At 51.6% G+C, this 20948-nt stretch overlaps 1 protein-coding gene across 3 annotated transcripts in view; it reads left to right on the top strand.

The window, feature by feature from the left end:
* PLXDC1 (plexin domain containing 1) overlaps positions 1–20705 on the top strand; it is a 62131-nt gene extending 41426 nt beyond the window's left edge. For 2 of the 3 annotated variants that reach the window (XM_036838351.1, XM_036838353.1), the window contains exons 8-14: positions 445–540; positions 4672–4753; positions 8051–8111; positions 9290–9425; positions 15649–15684; positions 17846–18006; positions 19330–20705. In XM_036838351.1, the coding sequence (XP_036694246.1) occupies positions 445–540; positions 4672–4753; positions 8051–8111; positions 9290–9425; positions 15649–15684; positions 17846–18006; positions 19330–19449 (692 nt within the window). In that variant the 3' untranslated portion in view covers positions 19450–20705. The remainder of the gene's footprint in view (positions 1–444; positions 541–4671; positions 4754–8050; positions 8112–9289; positions 9426–15648; positions 15685–17845; positions 18007–19329) is intronic. The other variant, XM_036838352.1, reaches the window with a different exon arrangement.
* The last annotated feature ends 243 nt before the right edge of the window (positions 20706–20948 follow it).

Genomic DNA, 20948 nt, shown 5'->3' with positions numbered 1-20948 from the left:
AGAGGGGGTAATAAGAGGCAGCTGGTCTAGAGTGGCTGCTCGGAGGAAGTGGCCCTGAGCTGGATCTGGAAGGGTGAGCTGGAGAAGAAGAGAAAGGGTGGAAGAACATTATGGATCAAGGGAACAGCAGCTGTGAAGTCACAGAGGCATGGGAAAGTGTGGACCCCCTGTGTCCTGACCCCGGGAACAGCTGGGCCTCTGCGTTATTAACCTGCTTATAACACAAAGCTCTCCCCTCAAGGCCAACTCCTGTTCTCCTGTCTCCCCACAGTTTCAACGCCATTATCCCAGGATGATGGGTTTACTTCCTGCCCTCAGTGGTTGCACACTAACTCCCGGATCCACTCACTACAATCTCTTGCCCACCTGTCAGGCTCCAGCTCCAGGCCCTGAAGCCCTCTGGCCACGAGCTGCTCCTGATGACAGGCTCTGCCTATGTTTCAGAATCTCGGCGAAGGACCATCTTCGAATACCACCGCGTGGAGCTGGACCCCAGCAAGGTCACCAGCACATCTGCCGTGGAGTTCACCCCATTACCAAGTAATTAAGGGTTGTTCCCACTGATGGGGGGGAGGCATTCCACCGTCTTGGAAAGAGCTCTGGAGTCAGACTGAGCTCCATCCCAGGCCCACCACTGTCGCCTGTCTGGGTACCACCACCTAACTTCTCTGGGCCTCCATTTCTCATTTGTAACATGGGCCTAACACCACCTCCCTCCCAGGGCTACAGTAAGGGTTAGAACTACAGTAGGTAGAGCTGAGGATGTAAATGAAAGCTCAGACATTAACTGGCACATCCCAGGCCCAGGGCGTGGCTTGTGCTTGATACATGACAGCTATTGTTGTTAACACATGATTGAAACCCAGGAAAGAGGTACCTCTGAGAACTTAGACTGAGCTCCCAGAAAAGATAATCCAGGAACTGAATGGGTCCATAAGTTTATCATTGTATTTTCCTTAGAGGAGGCATGATGCTGTCATCCACAGGCAGGAGGCAGTAGAGGGATTTAGCCAGTAAGCCTCCGAGATCCAGGGGGCCTGGTCCTGTCCCTCTTCTGTACCCCACTCACCTGCCGTTGAAGGCACACCATGGCTGGGGCCCCAGCGGCTGCTGCGGACCCCGCAGGATCGGGGTTGGATGTTCTTCAGGATATGGTCAGGGCAGCTGGGGAGAGTGAGGGAAGGACAGCACTCTCGTTCTATTTTTAAAGAAAGTTTTAATCTCCTCTCCTGTTTCATGGTACCTCCCAGCTTCCCTCTGAAGCCACGGCCTTCTCCCTGCCTTCCGGGGCATTTCTTGCCTCTCTTTCCCCCACTTCCTTTTCCCTGGAGGTTCTGGGAGCAGGGTGTGAAGAAAGAAGAGGAGGTGGAAGGGTCTTCTAGAATGCTAGGCCATGTCCCCGCAGGTGTCCTCCCCCGGAAAAGAGGACGGTCCCTGACACCTAGTCACAGGACAAGGACACCTGCGGTTCCAGCCCCGCCCCCACCCTAGTGGCCCTCCCCCTAGGCAGGGCTTCCTCAAGGACTGGTGAGAGCAAACCCAGGAATGGATAAACTGCATTTGGGAACAAGGACATCCAAGGGCAGGGCTAACTGCTGCGGCAGAAGAAGTGAAACATCCTGGGAATGCGTTTCTGGGACACTGTCTGTACATTTAAGCCACTTCCCACCCCTCCAGTGAATTTTGTGAGCATTTAATAGCACACAGGACATCTGAAATGCAGATGAGAAATAAAGGTCAGTGGGTTTTATGAATATCCCACGAGGCTCCCAGGGTTTTTTCTCAGTTTGACTGGAGCCATTTAAGGGGTCTCCAGAGTCCCTGGGAATGATCATGGGCTCCCATGTAGGGGAAGGGACAGTGTTACCAAGACTGTGATTTGAACCCCCGGGAGGCCGGTTTGCTTTGTCCTCAGAGAACTCTGCACCCCACAGCCCCAGGCTTTCTCCCTTACCTTTGGGTAGGTGAGGACTTTTAGCCAAAATTCTTCCAGAGGTGTGGCTGGACTGGCTTCAAGCCATAGCACTCCATGGCTGGTCCCTCTTCTAGAAGAGACTCATGAAAAGGTGGCCTGGGGTGAAGGTGGGAGCTGGGGAGGGGGATTCCCACAGCGGGACCTCGAGACTAGGAGCTCAGGCTCTCGGCTCAGACAGACCTTGGTTCAAACCCAGACCTGCCACTCTTAGCTCTGTGACTCTCTCCAAGCCTCAGTTTCCTCCTCTGTAAAATGGGGATAACAAAAGCAACTATTCATCAATTCCATAAACTTTTGTTAACTGCCTACCACATGCTGGGCACTGTTCTAGACCCTCTGGATGCACCAGAGAACAAAACAGCCAGAGCGCTCTCATTCTTGGGCCAAGTCGGTCCCTGCTTATTTTCTGCCGACGGTTTTCCCTCCACCCTTCCAAAGCCTGCAGAGCCCTGGTAGACAAAAGAACACAGTGCCACCTACAGCCAGTCCCTCCCACAAGGTGACTGAAGGTGACCACGCTGTGCCCACAGCAGCTTTTCTCCCACTCACCCAGGGCTGGTTACCACCTGCCACCTTGTTGGGGGTCCACAGGATGCAAACTGATTCCCTCGTTAATGGACTGTGGCCCAGGCCCATGAAAACTCACAGAGAGAAGAAATGTATGTGACGTCTAGTGAATGAGTGGTCACTTTCTGTAGTTAGTGGTCACTTCTGGCTGCTACTAACGTGTTCTGTTCAGCTGCTCATCAGATGAGCCCTTATGTTGCACACAGTTATTCCGGGTCAGCGCCTGTCTGTCCTTATAATAAAACGCATGGGCTTTGTGGCAGCTGCTTGCCACGCTGAGGTCATTCTGGTTCACTTAAGTGGGCAGCATTTAAGCACGTGAACAACTCTTACAATCCAGCCCCCATACCTCCTGCTCCCCGGGCCCTCTCTGCTAGGGGTCCATGCACCCTCCAGCAGCTGCTCCCACTAACTTCCCTGCGCTCCACCCTTGTCCTGCCCGTCTAGGCCCCAGCTGCCCCCCCTCCCCATTCCCACCACCTTCCAGCTCTCCACTCTGCTGAGCCGGCTAGCGTTCTGACTGCTGTTGGGAGCACCCCTGGGATGTGTTCCTCCCGGGCCTCTGCACACAGAGGCCCCTCTGCTTGGACTTCTCTCCCAGGAGGGCTGCCAGGCTGGCTTCCTCGCTCTCTCAGTCTCCTGAGAGGCCTTCCCCAACCTCCCTGAGTAAAACACATCTCCCACCGTCCTTCCACCTCCCTGATCTGATGCGCTTTTCTCCCAGCCCTTCTCACCACTGGCAACCCTAGGGTGGATCTGTTTGTCTGTGTATTTGTTGGCTGTCTCCTCCACTGGACTGCAGGTTCCATGTGGGCAATGCTTCTGTCTTTTCCTGTTCACACTGCATCTCCAGCATTGGGACAGTGCCGGGCCTGTGGTAGACCCTCAATAAATATTTGTTGAAAGAATAAATGAGTGAATGAGCACCTGATAGGTATATTGAGGGGAATGATGGACCAGAGTCGATAACAAATAGCATTCACTGGCTCACCGTGTGGCCGGCACTGTTATAAACCCTCTCACAGCTGGCCTGCCACACAGACAGCATCTCGATCCCTCTTTTACAAGTGAGGTACCAAGGCACCAAGAGGTCAGGTAACTCTCCAGGGAAGATTTAAGCTTGGATGAGCAGAGGTCAGCACACCCCCTGGGAAGAGCTCACTTCCAAGAGGAGAGGGAGAGGAAAGGAATGGAATTCCGTATGCCTGGCCTGGTTTACTCTCAAAAACTCAGCTCCCAGACTTCCCTGGGAGGAGCTGGAGAGGCCAAGAGCGGGCCTCTGACGGCAATCCAGCCACACAAACAGTCCCTAGGAGCAGGGAGTGCTAGCTGGTCAAACCAGGACATCTTAAATCCTTTCCAGTGATTGTAGACAACACAACTGTAAACACTAAATTTGCCGAGGGACTCGATCTTAATTGTTCCCAGCACTGGAAGAAATGATACTGATGTGAAGTGATGGTGGCGTTAGCAAATGCTACAGTGGCGATCATACAGCGATATAAATGGATCAAATCCATATGTTGTACACCTTAAACTTACATGATGTTATATGTCAAATATATCTCGATTTAAAAAAATCCTTTGCAACCCTGTAATTGTAGGCAATAGGCCAGAAGTATAACTTTCCAGACTAGGTGCAATCCCTTTGTACGTGCTTATGGCGCCCTGTAGTTTTCCTTCGTAAACCTCATCACAATGATAATTATGTAGTTATTTTTGTTTGATGATCTGCTTAGGGTCTGTCTTTCCATATGACTGTAAGGCCCAAGAAAGTACCAGGTCTTACTGCTGAATCACCAGCACCAGCTCAGGGCCTGACCCCCTGGTGACAGAAGGAAAGAAGGATGGAGAGAAGGAAGGAAGGAAGGAAGGAGGGAACGAAGGAAGGAAGGAAGGAAGGAAGGGAGGGAGGGAGGGAGGAAAGAAGGGTGGGAGTGAGGGAGGGTAGAGAGGGAGAATTAGAGAATCAAGGCTGGACTCAAGTGAGGGTGGCATTAAAAACTTCTAGGGTCCCTGCTGGTCAGAGCCTCCAGAGTTCTGTAAGGACCCAGCATTCAGGAAACTTGCACCTTTTGGAGGCCTGTGGAGGGGCTGGTACTGAGGGGCCGCTGCCTTCTCTCTTGCAGCCTGCCTGCAGCATCGGAGCTGCGACACTTGCATGTCCTCAGACCTGATCTTCAACTGCAGCTGGTGCCATGTCCTCCAGAGGTTTGTACCAGGCTCACCCTCTTATTCCCACAGGCAGACTGTGCAGGGGGGCAGATGGTGGCACGGCCCCACTCCCTGCCTCAGGCCTCATTACCAACATGAGGGTATCTCTGGCCAGCGCTACTGTGCCATGTAGGACAAGAATATCATGAAAGTGAGTGTCTCCCTGAGGCTTGTGACCCATCAAGGTGACTATGTGTCACCCTGTGGTGACACTAGACTTCTGCAAGACCATTCAGAGATTCCAGCTACTGCAGCTCCCTCCTCACACCTGGGAGGGTTGGTTCATCCTCTGGCAGGCCTTCTCAAAGAGTGGTCCACAGCTGTGAGCATCCCAGAATCACCTAGGGCTTGCGCTAAACATGCAGATTCCCGGGGCCCACCCCTGGACCCCTGCATCAGGTCTCTGGGAGAGAAGCCCAGGAGCCTGCATTTTAACACGGTACCTCATCTGCAAACAAGTGTGAGATCCGCCGGCTCAGAGACGGGATGAGCCTAAGACCCATTGCCATTGAAAGAGAACCCCATGACCCCAAATTAGCACCTCAAGATCTTTCTCAGGCTGCAGAAGGGTTTCCTGAAAACCACGGGTGTGGAAATTGCAGGCGTCTGTGGAAAGTTGGAACAAGTGACAAAGCTGTGTTTGCTTGGTTTTGGAAGCAGGGAAAATTCTGGATGAGATTCAGGTTCAGGCATAAAGTTCTTAAATCCAAGTCATCTTCCTCTCCTTGTTCTGAAATCATTCCCTCACAGATTAGACTCAGAATCTGAGCCCTGTTCTCCTGTCCAAGATAAATAAAAGGCAGGGGGGAAAAAAAAGAATTTCTTTGGGGACTAGGGCTCCCATGAGAGTGGGAAAACCTATGAACTACAAGAGCCTTTAAGGCAATCTTGAAAATTTGCAAATTATAGAGGCTCTGAGTTCTCTGCAGCTGTCCTGAATCTGTCAGTGTTTCCTTTGCTCCTTTCCAGTCTCCTGGTGCAGAAATAGAAGCCATTGCCTTTATAGGCAGCCTGCCTAGCACACAAGACACAGCTCTGGGCCGGGAGGAGAGAGGGGTCCTCGTCAGGCCTCCCAGGTGTTCTTCCCAACAGCTGTGCTCTTATTCACTCTCTTGGGGCCTCAGTTTGTTCTCCCTGTAAAATGGGCTGGGGTTATGTGATTTGGGGAGATGTGGGTGAGGAACATGCCTGTTATTTTAACTCCTCAAATACCAGATAGTATTTTTGCAAAGTGTTCAGGGCCCTTCACATGAAAGGCACAGAGAGCCTCAGAGAGAGTACACAGGGTACACCCCAGGTTGGTTCTTCCTGGCGTGGAGCTTTGCGGTGTGGTCCATCTTGTGCACTTTCGAGTTTGAGAGTCACTGTCTGAGCGTAGGGAGATAATCCAGATGACTGCAGAGGAGCCCTGGAATGCTGGGGCTGGCTGCCACCGCATGACTCAGTGTCCACCAACAGCTGAGCCATGAGAACTGCAAAATGGGTCAGATGAAAGCAAAACCCTGGCTTGATACACCCCCACTTAATGCATACGCCCAAACCCAGAAAACTATGACAGTTTAATAAGGGTTGGTCAGGGGGAGGGCAGGGCCTTGGGTGTGGACACTGCCTTTGCTGGGTTATGTCAACTACGGGACAAAGAAGCTCCATCAGGGATCCTGTTCCCGGATGTCCGTGGGCCTGGGCTCACCGAGCACGGGCCCCTTCTTGACAGATCTCTGGAGCCTCAGCTTCAACTGAGAGCTGACTTCAGGTTCCTAAAAAGCCAGAGGTCAGAGCTGGTGCAGGGGGCCGGCCACCATGGTCTCTCCCACCAACAGCTGCTTGAAACCACCACATGGCTTCTCGGCTTCCCCTCCACCTACTCTGCCCTCCGCAGCCTCCCAGAGCTTCCCCTCCCCGTGCTGGGGCCAGATCTGATTTAGATTATTTCACTTATATCATGCAGGTATTTTCCTTTCATCCCTACTGCCCCCCAGTGACCCACTCTGAAGTCTATGGGTGACTTTGACTCCAGGATTTGGCTCTGGAAATGAGGGTCATACATAACCCTTGTCTTACAGTGTTGTCATGAGGGTCCCATGAGATAGTGCCGGAGCAGCATGTGACCGGGGCAGCACCTGGCATTCAGGAGGCACTCAAACAATGGCCATTTCTCATGCCCTTCTCCTTTGCATCTGGGTTGGTTGGCCCCGAGCTTGGAAAGGGGTGCTCTTAGACATTTATCAAAGGCTCAGTCCTTGAAAGAACCAGTTAGTTTGGCCTAAAAGAAACTTTAGTCTCCAGCCCCCAACAATGCCCCTAATCTTCCATCCCTCAAGGTAGGGGGCACGGAGGACCTGACAGAGGGGGTGTGGATGGCTCAGCTCAGCTGCCCCTGCTGCAGGAGGAGCAGCTCAGAGGCATTTTCAGAAGGAAAGACTGACAGCGCCTGGAAGCCTCAGCCTCACCAGGTCTCGGATAGATGGGCAGGCAGTTGCTGGTGCAGAGTTCACCAGCCACGAATCCTTTCGCAGCACTGGTGGCTTGGGATATTATCTTCCCATGCGGAGGTTCCTGAGCTTAAGTAGGGCTTGGTGGATTCTCCTGGCACCAAAGAGCGCAGAACGGAACTTTGAGCATGATGCCATGGAGAGCATTCTCTGGTTCATCCTCGCACCACACCCCTTCCCTAGGGAAGCACTTGACATCTTCCAGCCCAGCTGAGCTCTCATTGTCCTCCGGAAACCCTTGTCAACCAGTGTTTAATCTCTCCCAGTCTCTGGCAGGACCCTGACTTCTGCCCTTCAGTGATCACACAGGGGGTGTTGGCCAGATTGGCTGATGCCCACCCTCAGCCCCGCCCCTCCTTGACAGGTTTAGGCTCCTGCACAAAGAAAGGGGGCTTGGTGAACGAGTAAGACTTTCCCCAGATGAGAACATGTGTGTGAATTCCCTGGATTCTCAGCAATTTCATGGCCGCCCAGAGTCAGGAGGACCTTAAAGGTCATCAGAGGTCATGCAATCTGTCAGCTCCCTACACACACCACATCTGGGCAGATGTGGCCTTTGTCCTGGGGAGCTTGGTCAGGAGCAGGGAGAAGATGCCACAAATAGCTTCCCCTCCTTTTGGGGAAAGGAGTAGAGGGGACAGGAGGGTCTGACTCTCGCTCCCACGGCACCTGCCCAGTGGTCTTGGGGAGGTACGCCCCCTCCTTGCTATCATCGGAGAGCTGTTACTGCATAGGGGGAGGTGAAGGGGAGGGCTTCTCTGTCAATCCCATCACACCTCTGGCCTTTTGGTTCCCCCTGCAGATGCTCCAGTGGCTTTGACCGCTACCGCCAGGAGTGGCTGTCCTACGGCTGTGCCCAGGAGGTGAGAGGCTTAAGTGAGCCAGGTGTGGGGAGGAGCAGGGCTACTAGCTCGGGTAGCTCTTCTCAAGGCATCTCTGGCTCTTGGTGAAATTCTCCCCTCCACCTGGGGCTTGTCTCCCTGTCTGCTCTGAGCCAATTAGACCCACATGGGAGGTTTCTGAGGGCTCGATGGGTCCCTGAGACAAGCACTTCTGGTGACTTGGCCTGGAGCGGCAGCTCTCCAGGGGCTCTTTTGGTCCTTACAGAGGGTACGTTGGGCGTGGCCTTGGCCACAGCGGAATCCTCCGGGAGGCTGTGCACCTGGTGATGTTCAAAAAGCGACTACCTGGCTCCAGCCCTCCGGCATTTGAGGAAGGCAGTGGTTCTGGGAACGAGGAGGGTTGTTCCTGGCACCTCCCATTTAGAATCCCATGCAGGTTGCCTCTCACTGCTGGAATTTTCCAGAATGCTCAACACTTTGACTCTGGGTGGGGAGCACCCAATTCTCACACCTTATACTGACACAGACCCTTTCATCCATGCATCCTTGCCCCCTCCCTTCCTCCCTCCATTGCAGCGCAAGCACAGCGCATGTGCCCAGCACTTCACCGCGTGCTGCCCTGCACTTGCTCTGATTTAATCCTAACACGGTCCCCGGGAGCTGGAGGCCAGTGCCCCCACTGACCGGAGCGGGAAACTGAGGCTCAGAGAGGTTTAGTGATTTGGCCTGCAGCTCACAGCTGGTGTGGTGGTGAAGGTGCCAGGCCCAGCATTTAAATGCGAACCCCCAGAATTACTGCTATGTGCTCACCACCATCTGTTTTATCAATAAGGCTGGGTGAGCTGTTTCTGGCCTTAAAAAAAAAAACTTTGTCCATCCAGAAGCCTACTTCTGACGTTGGCTGTTGGTGAACGTACAGATTCGCTTTATATAAGAGTGGCATCTCAGCTCCTTCTTTCAGGAAGGCTTCGAAGCAGCTGACAGATAAATTGCCCTGTAAGATAAGACGCTTTCAGGATAAAGTGGAAAGCTTAAATGTGTTCAGAGCCCAGCTTTGGTTAGATTACCATGCTTGGGCCACGCACTGGAATCTTAAATCTTCTGGCCGCTGAGGGATGCAGGCGCCCCACCATCCTCCTGTGTGCAGCTTAGCCGCCGGCAAGGCCTCTGTCCAGGGCAGCACCGGGTCTCTCTTGCAGGCAGAGGGCAGGACGTGTGAGGACTTCCGGGACGAGGACTCCTTCTCGTCCTCCCCCGACAGCTCCTTCAGCCCCTTTGACGGAGACCTCACCACCACCTCCTCTTCCCTCTTCGTCGACAGCCTCACCACGGAAGGTAAGGGTGGGGAGGAACCACCGCCCTGGAGCATCAACTGCCCCTGATGGGGATTATCTCAGGGAATAGGGTTGCTCCATCCTTTCACACCTGAGGCTCCAAGAGTGGCAGAAGCCAGGTTTAGAGCGAGTAGACTCCACGCCCGTATCAGGGCTGTGGGACGGAATTCACTGTGGCGAGGGGAACGATTACTGTCCCAGCACACTGCCAGGTATTTTATATAATATTTCGGTTCATCTTAATAGCGATCCTTAGAGAACCTGTGCGGTCTTAGCAGCCCTGTAGCAGGTATGAACTCAGGCCACACACTCAGACGTCAGGGAAAGATTGCCTAATTTTTCTGACTCCCCCTCTAGCTCCCACCCCTCGCCGAGCTGGCCTGGTGGGGAGTTTCCACCCCTGCTGTCCTGGGGCTTGGCTACCCAGTCCTGTGCCATCCAGTGGGCAGAGGGTAGGGTGGGGCAGCTCTGACCATCTTGGGTTGCTGCCGATCCGTCTCTGCTCCTTCAGGCCTGGTTGTCCCTGGGGCCTTCTCTGCCATCCCCATGTTACCGGTGGAACGGTGACTCCTGGGTTCTTGTCCTCTCGAGGGAAAGAATTCAACTGAGAGACATAGAGTAGTTTTAAGGAGCAGGAGTTTTATGAAGCAAAGCAAAAGTACACCCTCAAGAAGGGAGGACAGTGAGCTGTCGAGGCACCAGAAGCAGCCCCGCGGTGAGGGTAGGGTTGGGTTTTTCAAAATCGTGGAAAGTCCCTCCCTGTGTCCTGCATCATTGGATTGACAAGTTGATTGACAGCTTTAGGTTATACAACTTTTCTCCTTGTATGCAGGCACTTACCCATAAGCACCCAATCGGAAATGGGGGTGGGGGTGGGGAACCACAATGCTAATTTATTATAAATAGCGCATAATGAACCCCAGGTTAGTCTGAGTCACCTCTTAGGTCTGGGTGCACCTGCGCCAACCGGTGCTGGTGGTTTGGAAAACCCTGTTGGGTTTTCAATATCTTGCTTGGTCCTGATAAAGCTGGAAACTTAGCGTTCCTTAACCACAAAAAGGGAGGATCTCTGGGCATGTTCTGGTCACCAGTGTCCAGGTGGGGAGGGAAAGATGACCCCATCCAGGATGGGACGGGACCCACTCACGTTTGACTAGCTATCTAACACAGTCTTTAGTTCCACGGTCCGTTTCTTCCCATTTCCTTGAGGCCAGTTCTCAGAATTGTGGCAGCTTATGTCATGGCTACAGTCTGGTCATCATGTAGTTAACTTCTTCCACCTGATGGGGGTTTCAGTATCTATAAGACAGCTCAAATGATATGGCTCAGAATATTATCTATAGCCCTTGAAGAGGAACTAAAGGTCCTTGACTATGCTTAATGCCTAGACTATTATTATTCAGTCTTATTGGACTATTTTCCCTTGTTTCTGCATCTTCTCACATCTCTGATTAAACTTACTCTTTGGCTAAAGTTTTTCCACAGACAAAAGGTAGGCTGAGGACATGGGGGGCAAGGACCATAGGGTCCTGCTCCGTTTCACCCAGGCCTGAGCTCTTATTGAAGCTGCTAGAGGTCCAGCCACCCTGTGGGGAACCCCGTGCAGGCTCCTCGGATTCTTTGGCTATCTCTGAGAAATTCCTCCCTCATCCTTTTTCAGTACGTGGCATCTAGGTTTTAGACCCTTGCCCTAAGTCTAAGACTGAAAGACTTATGGGCTCTTACCACTTCCCCTGGGCGAGATTACCTGTTTGAAAGGGGCAAATGGAAAGCAGGAAAGGAGAAAAAAGTTAATATTTTTAAACATTATTCATCCACAATCCCATTTTATAGACAAGGAAATGGGCTCATAAGGAGCAAAGTAGTTTGCTCAGTGGTGGAATGTTCTTTTTGTGGTGCCCCCCTGACTTTTAAAATGCAGCCTAGAGGACTGGAGAGCAGGAACCCATGGAACTGGCTGGAGGGAAGTGAACAGTTGATAGAAAGAGCAAATATTTAAGGGGACTGACCATGTGCCACGTAGGGTGGTAACATTGTGTACCCATTAATATTCACTTAGTCTTCCTAACAATCCTGTACATTGATGCTGTTTGATCCCCATTTTACAGAGGAGACACTATGGCTCAGAGAGGTTGATGGCTTGCCCAAGGTCACACAGCCAGGAAGAGGTGGAGTCAGGTCTCATCTAGCTCCAAAGGCAGCAATCTTGCCCCTCGACCCCACTGCCTTTCTCAGTGCTGAAAAAAAATAGAAAAGGGCTTTCATGGATTCAATGGGTGGAAAAATAGGGAAGGGTGAAGAAATGGGCAGATTCAGACGGGTCCCAACACTCTGAAGTTGCCCAGGAATAACAAGAAACTGGTTAAAGCTCAGGTATTGAGAGCAGAGACTGGGCTAGTGCTGAGGGAGATTCAATAAATCAAATGAAAAAAGAGCAGGAGGAGATCTTGCCCTCAGGGAGTTAATAAGTGAGTCCAGGGGTGACCTTCCAGTTAAAGGAAACTCTACTTAAAACGAAGAACCCCTGGCCAGTCACTCCTGAGTTAACCCTATGTGCTACTGAGGGCACAGTCTGAGCCCAGAGTTGGGCTGGGGGCTGCACACCCCGTCCTCCAGGTCAGAACCCAGCCTTTCCCTCAGAGGTTTACGTCTGCATGAGGCACAGTGCCTGAGGCCAGAAGGATGGCTGTGTGGGCGTGGAGAGCCCAGTGCATGGCATCTGGGGGCTGGATTCAAATCTTGACTTGGAAGTATTCTCCATTTCTCCCGGGTTATTGCCCTGATGATCTGTCCCTACATAGAGGCAGCGTGTTCTGCTTATCAGTTTTATCATGTGTTTGTCTTCTATCAGCCCAGGAATGTGTCATTTCTGTTTGCTGTGTAATAGTCCCCAAAAGAAAAACATATGTCCTTCCAGCCCTGGAGGGGGTGGTAGAGATTGTTAGGTTACCTCTATAAGAAAAAAACTGGGGGGACTTCCCTGGTGGTCCAGTGGTTAGGACTCCACGCTTCCACTGCAGGGGGCACAGGTTCGATCCCTATCAGGGAACTAAGATCCTGCAAGCCACGTGGTGCAGCCAAAAAAAGAAAGAAAGAAAAGAAAAATTGATAAAGACTTCCCCCCACCCCAAACTCTCAAGGTGTCTGGAGGGACAGGTTTGGGTCACCCACTGCCTGTGCAATTATAGCCCACACAGGGAGACTTACTGGAGGCAGAGTATATCTCGGGGTCCAGGAAGATGTTGTGAATGAAGGGGATACAGCACTTCAGCCAGGGGGACCCACCTGGCCAGAGCAGAGGTGGAGAGCAGAGAAGTTAGTGAGAGCAGCTGCTGGAGGGTGTGTGGAGCCCTCTGTCACCAGCCAGCCAGAGGAGCGGAGAGGACCAGGGGAGCAGGAGGTATGGGGGCTGGATTGTAAGAGTTGTTCACTTGCTTAAATGCTGCCCACTTAAGTGAACCAGAATGACCTCAGCGTGGCAAGCAGCTGCCACAAAGCCCATGCGTTTTATTATAAGGACAGACAGGCGCTGACCCGGAATAACTGTGTGCAACATAAGGGCTCATCTGATGAGCAGCTGAACAGAACACGTTAGTAGCAGCCAGAAGTGACCACTAACTACAGAAAATGACCACTCATTCACTAGACGTCACATACATTTCTTCTCTCTGTGAGTTTTCATGGGCCTGGGCAACAATCCAGTAACGAGGGAATCAGTTTGCATTCTGTGGACCCCCAACAAGGTGGCAGGTGGTAACCAGCCCTGGGTGAGTGGGAGAAAAGCTGCTGCGGGCACAGCGTGGTCACCTTCAGTCACCTTGTGGGAGGGACTGGCTGTAGGTGTCCTTTTGTCTGCCAAGGGTAGATGTGGACTGGCTACGATGGATTTCCAATGGTCTAGATTCAAAACAAGTTGATTCCAATCAAGTTAATTTGTCCAATGATGTTTAGGGTTACTTTGGTTAGTGCTGAGTAACCAATTCATTTCAACTTGTAGTAACGAAATAGACTCAGAGGCATACATAAATACCTTGTGTACTGAAATTCCTGAAGAGAACGTATCTTTCTATTATATGCCTACAACTCTCTATTTGTTTTGTTTTACTTTGAATTTTTAGGGGTGCTTTTTATTATTTTATTCTATTATTATTATTTTTTAAAAATTTATTTCTTTATTTTTGGCTGCGTTGGGTCTTCGCTGCTGTGTGCAGGCTTTGTCTAGTTGCAGTGAGCAGGGGCTACTCTTCGTTGCAGTGCATGGGCTTCTCATTGTGATGGCGTCTCTTGTTGCAGAGCATGGGCCCTAGGCACGCCGTCTTCAGTAGTTGTGGCACGCGGGCTCGTGGGCTCTAGAGCGCAGGCTCAGTAGTTGTGGCTCACGGGGTTAGTTGCTCCGCGGCATGTGGGATCTTCCCAGACCAGGGCTCGAACCCGTGTCCCCTGAATTGGCAGGCGGATTCTTAACCACTGAGCCACCAGGGAAGTCCCGAGGGGTGCCTTTTAAATTTAACTTTTTTATAAATTATGTAACAGTTAAATGATAACATGGTTCCAAAGTCAAATCTACAAAAGTAGTTATATTCAAAGAAGATTAGTTTCTAGTTTTCTCCCCTCCACCCTATTCCCTCTTTCCTCTATGAGGGACCATTTAAAAATTTTCTTATGGTTTATTCTTTCATTATCTAATGTGATTTTTTGATACTTGAAGATTTATTGGAAATGTATAGCAGAGCAGGATGCCACATCCAGGCACTGGGAGTGTAAATAGCTGGGTATTGAGAGGCTCACAGTCTATGGAATCAATGGGACCCAAGATGCCACAGAAACAGATACCAAATGCAATGGGACACAGGGGAGGACACACCCATCTGTCCTCCGGGAAGTGACGGGCCTGGACCAGGACTAGGGTGAGGCAAGTGAGGCACTCCGTGCAGGTATCAAGTTTAAGGAGGCACCAAAAAAAAAAAAAAAAAAAAAAAACCAGTAATTAAGATAATAATCTTTTCTTGCAATATTTGTAAAAATCAAAATTAATGCCAAAAATTCCATAATAAACAAACTTTCAAAAAATTCTAAAAAGACAGGATCAGACCCTGTGTCACATGTATCACCCCAGCCCCAGCCCTGCAGGGGGCATTTCAGGGGTGGGACTTTTGAAAGAGAAGGGGAGGAAGGGCATCCCCTGCAGGAGGAACAGTATATGCAGCAGCTCAGAGATCTGAGAGGGCTCCAAGGTCTGGAGAGCCTTGGGTAGCTTGTCACAGACACTGACATGCTGTTGAGTTGTGGCCAGTGGCAGGAGAAAAGAAGATTGGGACACACTGAGAAGGGCCTTGAACATCTGTGAACAAAGGGGAGCCAGTGAAAGCCTTTAAAATGAGGAGGATGGTGGAGGTGCTAGAGGGGAAGGAGGAACGAAGTGCATGTTGCAGGCCCTACATTGTGGTTTAACGTTCTGATGCTTGAAGCAGTAATCTCCAGTGATCTAGAACATTCTCCTGACATGGAATTCTTGCTGTCCTTTCCCCATAGGAATCTGTGGGGAAGAACCACAGGAAGGGTCAACCATTGGAACTTATTTAAGAGGCTGCAAGATACACTCCTTGAGGTGTAGAGGGAGTGTGTTGTACCCTGGGAGGTCTCCAAGCAGATTCGATCTTGTGACACACACACCTCTCCTCAAATCCTTCCCCAGCTTCCCGCTGCCCCTTAGGAGACTGCCCCTTAGGCCCTCAACTTGCCTTTCCAGACAGCTGATCCCCCCACCCCCCGCTTCACTCTCACCACCCTTCATTCACATCCTCCCTACCCTCCAGCTGCACTGAACTGCTTTTTTTGTCTCAAATGGCCAAGTTCTTGCTGACTCCAGCCTTTGCCCCCGCTCTCTCCTCTGTCTGGGACCTTTTCTCCCAGCCCCATAGCTCATCACTCCTTCTTGACTCCCTTTGTCTGGGCGAGGCCCCCAGTCGGAGTCAACTCCTAGTGAACACTCAGTAAATATTTGTTGAACGAATGAACACTATGAAAAGTTGGCTTGTCTGTGGCCTTCTACCTTTACACTGCTGTGTGACTTTGAGCAAGTCACCTCCCCTCTCTGTGCTTCAGTTTCCCAGCCTTCAAAATGAAGGGTTGGACTTGAACCTCCTTAAAGTCTCATCCAGACCTAGTGACAGAGGCCATCATGATTCCACTAATCTTGTGCCTTCTCTCCTTTCCCTTTGAAGATGACACCAAGTTGAATCCCTATGCAGAAGGAGAGGGTGAGTACAGAACTGCCTGCCCCTCTTCATCACACCACTGCCTCTTGGACCCAACCCGGAAGAGGGTGCAGCCGTCACCTGGCCTCTTTGCTTTTACTCTGAGTGGGGGAGGGGGAAACAACAGCAGCCTGTGCTTCCCAGACTTCCTGCTGGGTGGGAAGGCAGGGGGCTTCTGGGAAGAGACCCCCTAGACTGAAGGAGCAAATCGACATCTAGACATTTCTCATCTCAGCCAGGAACCTCCTGTGGTTCTTCTCCCGGCCTCTGTGCCCTTGAGTATCTGCTTCCCTGATAGGAGTGAGAGGAGGAAGTGAGGGCTAAGCTAGGGCAGGCATGGCTGTGTGGGCCTGTGGCCCTGGCTTCTGTCCCCAGGGGCCTCCCAGCCAGTGAGGGGTGGAGAGCAGCTTCTCTCACTCAAGTGGCATTTGATTCCCAACCTGGCTTGGCAGAGAGTACATAAACGTTGCCCACCACAATTTTTACAGGGGGCCAGAAGGTGGGGTCCCCTTTCCCCAGGACTGCCTGGGGGATAACCTCCTCTCCGGGAACATGGGGTGACCCCACCTCCCCTGCCCTTTGCCCAGAGCCAGCTCAAGCCCTTGCTGCAACTACCACAAAGGGGAGATGGAAGAGCCTTCCAGCCCCAGGGGCTGGGAGACTGTTACCTGGGCTCCAGCAGGAGAGGAGGGGCTATTAACGCAGCACATCTTGATGGGGTCTCCCACCGGAGACGGAACCATTGCTGCTCTGTGGGCTGTGGGTGTGAGTGTACACATGTGTCTGTTGGGCTGGGGGGAAGCAGGGGGCCCTGGGCCACGTTCCCCTTACTCTGCACCATGTGCTCATCAGCCCAAGCTCTGCCCCTCAGATCATAGGGTCACTGAAGGCAGAGGTCTAATGGCCAGCTCAGGAGAGGCCAGCTTGGGGCGTGTCATCGCAGCTCCCCCAGCTCTTGGCAGATAGAGGCATGAACCATGCACAGGAGTGCCCCAGGATAGTTTCTCTCCTGGGTTTTTTTTTTGCTGACAGAGAAAAGGGGATAGGGAACATAATGATTTTGGATGCACACAACATCTTATTAAAAATCTCTACCCCCTGTTGACTCCCATTCCACCCACCAGCGATGTAAAATGGATTCAGTATTTGTGTTGCTTACATGCTCATCTGTCTTCTCTATGTCGTGATCTCCACATCCTTTTAGGGTAGGGAGAAGGAGCAAAAGCCCACCCCAGGTAATATCAGGGAACTAGGTTTCTTGGTGGCTGGCACTAACTGTGTCCTTGGACAAATCACTTCATCTCTCTGCATTTCCATTCCTTCAGCCGTACGAGAAAGGGGTTGGACTGGATGAGCTTCCAGCTCGACAGTCTATGGAAAATACCCAGTCTTCTCCTGGGGAATGTATTTCAAATGCTTGGAATGTTCTCAAAGAGTGTCTGCTGGTTTATTAGCCCTCAGAGTGTCTAGTTCATTTCTTTTATTGAGTTCCTCTGATGGGTCTGCCATTTTTTCTAAGAGTTGAAAGCACAGAGATGAATAAGACACTGTCCTTGCCCTACAGGAGGTCACAATCTGGTAGTGGGCAGTGACAGATAAAAATGTGGTCATTTTGCTATCATAATAGCTAACACTTAGTAAAGTTGTCCAAGATACCAGCCGTGATCCTCAGCAGTTGACATGAATTATCTCATTTTCACCCTCTCAATAACCCTACCAGGTACTTAACATTATTATCCTTGTGCTACAGAAATGATAACCGAGACACAGAGAAGTTAAATAATTTGCCCAAGGTCACACAGCTCATTAAGTAGCAGAGCCTGGATTTGAATCCAGGCAGCCAGACTCCAGATCCCAGCTCTTAACCATCACATGCCCTTTGTGAATTCCTTAAAAGAACTTATATGGGATGGGTACTGGAGAGAACTTTTATGATCCTTAGTAGACATTTGGGCAACTTTTAAGTGATTTTGGAAAACCACCTGAACCGTGCTAAGAACAAAGTTAATGTCATACTCATAATGGTCCCACCGACTCCACCTTTTCATGTATTTGATAAGTAGACCTGAAGGTTCAGTCGGCTTTCATCTCTGAGACTTTGTCAGAACCCAGGACCCCATGACCCCACCTTCCTTGCTCCCCTGACCTAATGGTCTCTCCACAGGCCTTCAGAACAACCTGTCGCCCAAGACAAAGGGCCCCCCCTTGCACCTGGGCACCATCGTGGGCATCGTGCTGGCCATCCTCCTCTTGGCGGCCATCATCCTGGCCGGGATCTATATCAATGGCCACCCCACCTCCAACGCTGCGCTCTTCTTCATCGAGGTCAGTGCAGGATTGGGCCGCCTCTCTGGCGTCTGCATCTGCATCAGTTGTTTCCCCAGCCTTTCAGTACCTGCCTCTCCCCATCTCATCCCTCACCCGCCACATGCCAGCCTCCTGTTTCCACCTGAGGGACTTCATCGACTCCATCCAGGCACATCTTGCACTGGCGGGCACCCTCTGAGTCCCTAACCCCCCAGGGCTTGACCCCTCAGGACTCCTCCGGCCCTCTTGTCCTGTTGAACAGCCTCTGGTTTTGAGCTCCCATTTGTGAAATCAGAACAGTCCCCAGAGGAAAGAAAGAGGCCAAAAATGCCTCACATGCCCCTTGAGTGTTGTGCAACCATCCCTAATGATTTATGGTCTCTCACACCCAAATTCCAGGCCTGGTGCTTATTCAAAGCCATAATGGAACTGAGGTCTCTGCCTCTTGGCCTGCTGTGTGGGATTTTCGATTAGATTTGACAGTCCATAGTAATCATAAGAGTTGCTCTGTCTGGGAGCTTTTGTTGAGGATGCTGCAGTTTGGAACATCTCAGGATTCAGAAGAGCCAGCCTGAGGTGCAGCATGGGAAGTAAGGCCTGGGCCCCTTCACTCTGGGCCACAGAGCTCAGCAGCCTCTGCCCCAGCCCCCCACTCTCGGCATCTGACCAGCTCTCTGAATCCTACAGTGATGGGGCCTCTGGGACTGCAATCCTCCACATGGGTCACAATCCCCCGACCTCATCACCCAGAGGCCTGGGTCGTTCCCTCCTCTCTGTTTAGATGCCCCCTGTTTCTTATGAATTCTAACCAGTCATTCTTAGGTTAAGATTAAGACCTACTGAGGCTAAGGCCACCCTTGTTTCACCCGGGGAACCTGCAGATCCCCAGCCACAGGGTTGCTGACCAGAGGTCGGATGCAGGCCTGGGAATCTGCATTTTCTTCAGCTCCCCAGCTCTGATGCAGGACCTGTACTGTCTGGAGGGTTATCTTAGCATTTCCAGAGCCTCCCAGATCGTTCCATCCCTTACCCGCTCCCTCACTTTCCACAGTCTCAGGACTCTACTCAGTGTTGTGCTGAGCTTTTCACCTTGCGTCCTGCAGTCCACGCGGCGAGGAAGAAAATGACCTCCTCCTTCCCAACTCCTGGGGCTCCCAGCAGGTTTCCCAGGGGGCGAAGGATCACAGCCGGGAGCCTTCTGGGGGAGAGGGCCCTAAACTTCACCCTCCCCCGGCACCTTTGGAAAGTGCTCAGAGCCGTCCGCCGGGGGGAGGGGGAGAGGGTGGGGAGGGTCCCGGGGGTGGGATTGCGCCCGCTGACTCCGCGTCTGTGTCCCCGCAGCGGAGACCTCGCCACTGGCCGGCCATGAAGTTCCGCAACCACCTCAACCACTCCACCTACACAGAAGTTGAGCCCTCAGGCCACGAGAAGGAGGGCTTCGTGGAGGCCGAGCAGTGCTGAGAGCGCCAGGTCTCCCTTGGAAGGAAGACCCGGGGACCTCGGAAAACATGAGTCAAAGCAAAGCAGAGGAGTGACTTTCCTTGGCCTCCTCTGAACACACCCTGGCTGGGAAGATGAGCCCATGGTCTGTGGTGCCAGAGCTATAGTTTGGCCATCACATCCCAAATATTGAAGCAGGAGGCAGAGAAGCAACCACATTGAATTTTTAAGGAGCAATAACCTAATTTCATCCTGTTTTGACGCCAGGGGTCTCCCCTTCTGAGTCTCTCAACGGTCTACTCTGTAGCTGCCTCAGAGGTCCCCTCCCACCTGGAGACAGCCAGATGCCCTACTCTGGTCACCTAGCGCCCCTGCATATGACACAAGAGAACCCAGCTCTAGATTGGGGCTGCTGTATTCCAGGGTCCATAGACTCAAGAGCTGGTCCTCAAGGCTATGGATTCAGCATATTTTGCCCCAGCTTCTGTGTTCTGGAAGTCTGAAGAAGGAGTTCTGTCCATCTGTTAAAACACAGCTTTGGCTGCTCCCAGCCCTTTTGGCAAGCCACTGACTGGCATGCTGGCATCAGAAGAAAGCCAAATGAGACAAGAAAGAACTTGTGGGAAGATCGTATTTTTAGGCTTCACTACCCAAGCTTGACCTTTCTGCTGAGAACCAGTACTTCTGCAACAAACACGTGTGTTGCCCGTGTTGCGGGCTTTATCCAACTGCGGCCCAGCCTGGGCCTGGCGAGCTGTGCTGTGCATGGCCACGTCTACCCTGCGGGCTCTTCATTCCAATGGCACGTTTCGTGTCCACTGTATTCACTGGCCTGGTCTTCTGTCAGTGCCAGTAAGTACCTCCAAAGGCTGGGCCTGCCTGATTAATATTTTTCCTCCTCTGAGCTGGAATTTTTATAGCCATTAAAGAGAAACAAGGTGGAGAGAGGGCTTCTTGAAACATACCCAGCAGGGAACTTCAGTTGGATTCTGTTGAAAAGCAAAGCCTCCAGAAGGATTGGGATAGAGGAAGCTGGTGTGGGAGAGAGGGACTTTATGCGTAAGACCTTGACCTGGAAAGTTGCTTGCATCTCCCCAGCTCTGCCGGAAGTTCTTGGGGCAGAGAGTTTAGGCTCCCAAACTTAATCTGGTTTTAAGGGAGTTCTGTCCCAGGGATGAGTTGGGGTTGCTTCTGAAGAGCATTTCAAGTGAAAACCTATAGTTTACCCTCATTCAAAGTGAAAAACATCATCAGCAAATAAATATTAAATCACAGTCTCCACTTAGTCACATCCTTTTATGCATGTCACCGGGATGCTGCCGAAGAAAGAAGTTAGTTTAAACACAAGGCCTCCTGAGGTGGGGGTAGGGAGTCTGCAAATAACCAGGCACATCCAAACACTGGGCTGAAGGTTTTCCAGATGTTTCATGGTTTATCCTTGGTGAGGATGGTAACAATCAAAGTGGGAAACATGCTGGACCTCGGCTATCTATATGTATTCTTCATAAACAAGGCAAGGA

This window comes from Balaenoptera musculus, chromosome 20 (assembly GCF_009873245.2).
Source record: "Balaenoptera musculus isolate JJ_BM4_2016_0621 chromosome 20, mBalMus1.pri.v3, whole genome shotgun sequence".
NCBI lineage: Eukaryota > Metazoa > Chordata > Mammalia > Artiodactyla > Balaenopteridae > Balaenoptera > Balaenoptera musculus.
Note: the sequence above shows the minus strand (reverse complement) of the source record. Positions and strands in the feature narration are given on the sequence as shown.